Genomic DNA, 7745 nt, shown 5'->3' with positions numbered 1-7745 from the left:
TACAGTATACGTCTGTGTAAACTACTCTTCTGGATAGAGGTGTTCAACTTGTATTGTATTATGGTTATGTATTGATTATACTGTTGTTTCTGTATGAAATATAAAAACACATTTGCATTATCATCAATTAGCCGATCACAAATGTTAACAATGAATATCTCCTGAAGACAGATGGATAGCCTGGGTAAATTAGGCTGTAAGGGCTTCTCTGGGAATGTGGCAGCAGCATAATAATAATAATAATCATCATCATAATAATCATAATAATCATAATCATGCAAATAATAATAATAATAATACTATATACATAACACAAGAAACTGACCCAAAAAGGGGGCTGCCTGTCGTGGAATAATATGAAAGACAGATGTGCTCGACACACAATGTGTAAAAGAGAAATAGTAAGCGACATTATTCAGCTTTTCATCAATCAATTCTGATAATTTTCACTAAAGTCGCTATGAAGCTGATCAACTGCCTCCGCTATGACTGCCAGTGTTTCCCCCCGGGAGCTACAGTGAAGCGGATGTGCCGTGTGCCAGGATCAGCACCATGGCCAGCGGCACCACACTCAGCCTGACGTCCCTCCAGTCACCCTTCTTCCAGTGGCGGAGATGTGAACTGAGAGAAAAAGGGCCAATTTGTTTATTGTGTAGTCTGTTGGATACCCTGCAGCTATCCTTTGTGAGAATATGCCTCGTTAATGACCTCTTGCTTCTCGCTTAACTAAATGCTCATAGAACACACCATGCTATTGGACTGGGCTAAAAGATGCATTTATACTGTGCTTTGTGTTTTACAAAGCACAATGACACAGGGTTCCCTAACACTCCTAAACAAATAATTAAAGTTTCTTTAATATTTGATAGGCATAAACTGTGTGTGTGTAACCATTGGTCCCCATAGTGTTTAGTGTTCTCTAAAGCTAAAGGTAAACGGTTGCTTCGTCATGGCTGCAAATGCATTGTATAGGGATGTGGTTTTAATTGTATTTGTCTTTTTTCACGCTAGTCTTTGCTTTAGAACCTATATTGAATTGTCATTTGTGAAATGTTTTGGTGATGACATTGATAATAATAAGAAGAAGAAGCTACAGTGGTATATCATGCAGATGGTGCGTCTACATGCGTCCTCTACAGCAACACAATCGAGTATTTTATACTATCAGCAATTAAAAGTCAAAATAGCCCAAAAAGGCAATAATAGAATACAGCCGAGCCCAAGGGCAGTTTGCATGTGTTGCTACATTTGTTTCCTGTTTCACTGTATTGATTTCCCTCTGGCATGCGTCAACAGGACCGGTCGTAGATTCTGACTCTCCGTCTGATTTGTACATTTTCAATCACAAGATTGCTCAACACACTTCTCAGTGAGAAAATTGATTTTCAAGCACATGATTAAGTTTGTCTCCATGTCACCCGGAGACATTTCAAATAAATACACTTTACATTCAGTTGTATTGCATACAAATGCTCACTATTTTCAGATGAGAAAGACACATTGGCTGGCTGTTGATATTTCCATAATAGAAAACATGTTTTCATTGTTATAAGGGTGTAATAGTCCAATACAGTCAAATAGGTGTTTAGCATTGTTAAATGTTACAGGTCTGTTGGGAGACTATAACAAACAATGAGTAAACCATTTCCTCTATCTCTCTCTATATATGCCTCGTATAATATGATATAACAAAACAAATATACAAGAGCTCAAAGGTTGCTGCCTAATGTATGAATTCTTCTGACAGGTCATTATTTCAAGATCCATACGTGTCTACAGTGTGGCTCCATGCACATTGCGATGAAGTTAAAGGGGAGTGGGTGTCGTTTGGTTTAATATACTGTAGTCAGGTAACATACAGTAGCTGCATTGAAGGACGCGTGAACTTGAATGAATTGTGACTTGAGCAACCATTACAGACGCAGTTTAACTTCCGAAAAAGTGCGCCTCTACTGTACCTACAGTATGGACCATGTAGATACTTGTACTTGCGCCTCTTGTGGATCGTTTCCCTTCTCATATTTACAATGACCTTATCTGTCTAAATGGCTAACACCTGGCACACCTACCTGTGGGACTGTGCCCACCGCCCTGGCATACTCTTCTATCGTGTAGGTACCCAATTAATGCCCACCTAGAGTCTCATATCCAGGCGCATGTTGTATATTTAAAGAGCATTAAAGCGCAACAACTGTGATGGTCAAAGCTGTCTTGGGAGATGTAAACGTAATTGGACGCACAGTCTCGATTACTACACAATTTATTTTGAGCATGGCAGAAACCATCTAGGCCAGGGGAACTATGAGGGTGAGTGTGCAGGGAAGTGTTAGGAAGGATTTCTTGTTCTGATGTACACTTCCATAACTGGGGCAATCATGTAAAAAAGGGGCAATCATATGGACTAAAGAGACATTATCCTACTGCGGCAGCATAATGACTGCATGCCAATTTCAAATAATATTATTTCTAGATGTATGCTTCAATTAACTCTATAAAGATACAGTTACTATACAGTATGTTGCAATCTCTGGGCACTTAACTGTCATTTATCCAGCGGAAAGACTTGTTTTCACTTTAGAGTGCACATAATGACTATCCTCAGATCATTAGATGTTGTTGTTATGATGTTATCCAATAATGTTATGATACACAGACAGCATTTTAGGACCATGATGTTATGATGATCAGAGAATTGCACAGCTGCAACTTTAGGATGCAGTACACCTCCCCTCCGTCGGCTCAGACAATGGTCTGTACCAGCTCCGCTTGTCACAACTGAACTGGGCAATTTCAAGTTTTTGAAAATGCCAGCTGTAGATGCAGCTTCGCCTTTTATCTGAGCTTTCGTCTGGCTGGCGCCGCTGCTTTTTTCCAGTGAAGCTTCATCCTAGGATTGGCCGCTAATGGTCCCAGCTGTGTGACTCCGGTTAGCTTGCAGAGACTGCGATTGTCATTGATCCATTGAAGGAGCCTACATACATTACAGGGATAAATCGTAAGTATGGGGCACTAATAGTCGGCGAATAGAATGCCTTTCATTGTTTCACTCCTTGCCTTGTCGACGACTGCATATCACGACCTGCTTCTGTAACACGCTCAAGGTGAATTAGAAACAGTGCCCTCCTCACATCCTCAACTTCTCCCAGATGTACATGATGATGCTGGAGTAAAAGGATGTGAATGAGTGCATTGGTTTACCCATAGGCTCAGGGGTGAAAGTGGTTTGAGTTTCTTACAGGAACTATAGGCTACTACCCCAACCTTCATCGCTTCATATTGTTCTCCTCCCGCCACCAGCTTCATGCATCCCTGAACACACACATCGTGGTGTTGGTGTTGAAATTAGAAACACTTGACAATAATAATAATATAATGTTTAAATTATTTATTTAAACATTATAACAGACTCATAACTCAGACTCTATAACGTAGACTCTCCTATGTGGACTATCATTTGTGATTGCAACTCTCCTTTTTGAGCAAAACATTTACCACACACTGAACAATTAAATTGTTTCTCTCCTGTGTGAACTATCATGTGTCTCTTCAAGTCTCCTTTTTGAACAGATTTTTTTTAAACACAAACTGGGTAACTCAAGTGTTTCTTCCCAATAACTGAGGTTCATTAATTTCCATCCAGGATCTAGGTCCCTGGGAAAGTGGGAACACTTAAACACTTTTCCACATTTTCCACAGAGGGCTGAAGTAGTTATCCTTGTCTTCTGTGTATTGGCGAGTCATGCAACTTGTTGAGTGGGCTGCTCTTCTTCCTTTGCCTAGCCAAGTCTTCACATAAGGCAGTGGATCCCACTGTCTGCATGGAGGTCCCACAGAGCTGATGAAGAGGAGATTTGCTGCATTTCTTGTTGTCAGTTTGCTCCTATACTCAGTTATGATGTTGTTCATTGTGCTGAACCCCCGTTCACAGTCAGCATTGCTTGCAGACAGTGTGTCAACTGCCATGAGCAACTTCTTCATCCTCTTAGGAATGGTTCTTCCTCCACTTGCTTTGTATTCAGTGAACCCAAGGTCGGCCTCTTGTCCATTCAGATGTAGGACATCACACAAAGCCCTCACCTCATTATCTCCAAATCGAGCATTGTCGTGGTCCCAGTTGTCAGGGTTGAGGACTGCCATTTGTTTGATAAGGTTATTGTACGCCTCTTTTCGGTTGGCTGCAACACTGGCCTGTGCTCTGTTTGCTGTGGTTGTGAAGAGTCTTTATTGTCTACCACTGCTTGGATGAACTGAGCAGAGTTAATGATGGGAGACCTGCCAACTCTTAACTCCTCTCCCTTGAATTCCATCACTTCCTCTGCTTGGCTGGCTTCAACTGCATGTTGTCCTGGGTAGCGATTGAGGCTTTCTATGCGTTTGATATAGATTGTCATGTTGTCATGGGCCTTTGGGAGCGTGGTCTGTCTGTCCTGAAGAATCTCTGACAAGTTCTTAAGTTCAGTCAGAACATCTGCCATCACTGCAAGACTTTTCAGGAAGTTGATGGAGCACAACTTAGAAAGCAGACCTTTGAATTTGGCCCTGTCTCTGCTGTCCCTTGTGTTATCCTCTGATGCTTCACGGAAATGTTGTGCCAAGGCTGGATAAGACTGCCAAACTGCAGAGACTGCCCTGCATGAAGAAGCTACCCAGCGAACACTGAACACTTTTCTGATCCTCCTGAGGGCAATGTCTAGGTTGTGAGCACATTCACTCAGCTCCCGCATGTTTTTTGGTGACTGGCTATATAATGAATATGTGACTGCTCCTGGTGTTTCTGGACACCTCTCGGAAATGAGAAAGACGTCAAATTCGTCTTTAAAGTTTTTTTTTTTTTTTTTCTCGTTTTTTTAGCTAACATTCAACTCGAAGATGTGAAGTACCCACTCGTTATTTTTCCGAACAGTTTTACGTTCATTAAATAAGTGTAATCTATAACACAATGACTTCGTTTCTTGTTGTTTGATGGGGATTCATTATCTTTGATGGGGATTTTCTGTGCTTAGTGATTTCCGGTGTAGCAACTTTCAAATACTCATGTCGTCTTCAATTTGTTTCCGATTTCAATGTATGATGCATCATTTGAAAGCTTACAATCTGTAGTTTAAGCACATGTAAAAAACTGAAAAATGTTTTCGCCTACAGGTAGCCCTTTTCATTGGGCTGTGTCACATATAGGCTGTCAAGGAATGCCTGGAAGTCCTTTGTTCCCCCCGTCACATCCAGGGCCTGGTCCACAGCAAGCTCCAGTCTGTGATTGAGGCAGTGCCATAGTAGGATGCCTGGGAAGTCATCCTGGAGCAACTTCCCAACACCTGACTTCACTCCCAGCATGACACTGGCCCCATCACTGCAAAATCCAATGAGGACTTCCCTCAGCAACTCAACAGTGAAGCCGTTCTTAAGCAAGCAACCCATAATCTGTTCCTTGATATGAGCAGCAGACATACTATCCAGCTCAACCAGGTCTAATGGAAAGGCAATGGGCTCCATGTCTCCATCAACACTAGCCTTCAGAAACACAATGAGTGTTGATTTGTGCCCGACACTGGTCGACTCATCAGCCAATACTATGATTTTACAGTTGGCCTCTATTATCTTTTTCAGAAGTTCCTTTTTCATCTGTGATGACACATGCTCAATTATATCAACACAGACTGTTTTGCTGTGCAAAACACGCCCTAAGCTAACATCATTTACTTGCTGCAGGTCAATCAGACTCTCAAAGTCTGTGAAAGGCTTGTTATTCTTGGCCACATAGTATGCTGTCATGAATACTTTGGCAGTAGACTCAAATGCAGACTCCTGACTACTGGCGTTTACGTTCAGAAGTATGTCTTTATTTGCTGTCTGAAGAATCTTGACAGCTTCAGTATGCGCTGTGGAGTTCCTGTGCTCATGGATCTTTTTCCGCAGTGATGAAAGCTGTACTTCCCTTGAATTACCACTTGGGGCTATCTTTCCCTCAGCCCACTGAGTAGCTATGTTGACCCCACGGGATGCCATGACACCCAGATCTTTTACATCATGGCATGGGCTACAGCCTAGCCTTCCATTTTCAGCATGCAGCCATTCATTTTTCTCCTTGCACTGTTTATACTGTTCTTCTTTCCATACATTAGGGTAAGCAGTAGGAGGGCTAGCAGCATCGCCTGTTCTTTCTTCTGAGTAGGGAGAGGGACCTGCTGCTTCTTGTTGAGTCTCCTCTTCCTCCCTCTGGCCTTCAACTGTTTTAAATTAGAATAACATTTACAACTAAATTCATCAAAAGACAGTCAAACAGTCTCCGTCTTTGAATTGTCAGAACAGTGGGCAGATACATTAATGAACAGATTATTAGTAAAATAAAATATCTCAAAATGTATCCTACAATGTGTAGGATACATACAAAATGTTGTACTGTATGCACACAGACTGTGTTCTGAGTAAGCCACTGTCTAGTTTGCTAGTAAGCTAACTTCATGTCCATTCTCTGGTAAGTTAGCATCATCACCTGTGTTTGCATCTGAGGGTGGGTTTTCATTTTGCAGAGGTTCTGCCTCCCCCCTCTGGCCCTCAATTTGCTCTCTCCTTCTAACTTTAGCCACATTATCTGCTTCTTTATCTCTCTCCTTTCTCTTAAACATTTGACTTATTGTTCGTTGCATGTTTCTTCTCCTCAGGCCCGTCACTATGGTGACGCCCACTCACGTGTGATTATGGCCCATTAGTCTGGAACGCACGTCGAACGTTCGAACGATTAGATTTTGATGGGCCGTTGATGGCCCGGTAAGATTTGTACACGATTTGGCATGACAGCGCCCCCCCCAACTGGCGACCAGATATAACAAAATAATATATATATATATATCATAATAATAATAATTATTATTATTATTAATCTTCTATATTTTATATTAAATGAAGACATTAAAATTGAGAAACAATAGTGTGTTTTTCATTTTGTTGGAAGGGATTCTAGTGACCAATCATTTGAAAAGAAGTTGAAATATTGCACGTTACTGCTTGAATATTAGGGCTACTACTAGCCTTGCTAGCCCCCCTACGGCTACTGTTCCTGTTGGATTAGTGGTGGAGCTGTCATGCCAAAACCTGGCAGCTGCCAAATCCTGGCAGGGCCATCAACGGCCTAATCGTTCGAACGCTCTTGCTAATCGTTTGCTAATCGTTCGAACGTTCGACGTGCGTTCCAGACTAGGGCCAAAATCTGACCGCCTGTGACGTCTTTCTACTGCGCTTTGTTTACTACCGCAGCTGATTAATGTGTGTATCTTAAACTGCGAAGACAATTGTAATCTTCTTGCACTTGAATAGCATTAAGGTTGATGCAGGCTCACTAGTCAGCTATATAATATATAACATTTTATATGAAAACACCCGCTAGCATGCTAATTTCACACGTAATTCGCTCTGAGAATGAGAGCTTTATTGAATTGGTATGATTGTATACACGGCATGACTTTTCATACACCTAAACCAGTAGTAAGGCACATGACATGGGCATGAACATCACCGTAGGACCGGAACACCTAATCTTACAAGACTGTTAAAATAACGCACAGCAGACAGGAAACAGAACTAAATTATTATTCGGCTCATAATTCATAAAAATAAAAAAATGGCGCAGTCCCCCAAAAAATAAAAAAGTGGCGCAGTCCCACTCTTACATTTAACTTCATTTCTACTGGATAGAGACAGTGGAGAGAGACAGTAACGAGGAGAGTAAGGAGGAGAGGGCATATCAGCTC

At 41.6% G+C, this 7745-nt stretch overlaps 1 protein-coding gene across 1 annotated transcript in view; it reads right to left on the bottom strand.

The window, feature by feature from the left end:
• Positions 1 to 512: 512 nt before the first annotated feature.
• The window catches only part of LOC308164323 (putative ATP-dependent RNA helicase TDRD12), a gene marked incomplete at both ends in the record, with an annotated part of 39784 nt that continues 32551 nt past the window's right edge, over positions 513 to 7745 (bottom strand). Inside the window, one exon of the mRNA XM_080538443.1 lies at positions 513 to 621. Coding sequence (XP_080394569.1) covers positions 513 to 621 — 109 coding nt within the window. The remainder of the gene's footprint in view (positions 622 to 7745) is intronic.

The sequence above is a fragment of the Nansenia antarctica genome (assembly GCF_963989245.1).
Source record: "Nansenia antarctica genome assembly, chromosome: 8".
Taxonomy (NCBI): domain Eukaryota; kingdom Metazoa; phylum Chordata; class Actinopteri; order Argentiniformes; family Microstomatidae; genus Nansenia; species Nansenia antarctica.
This window is presented reverse-complemented; position numbering and strand designations above follow the sequence as displayed.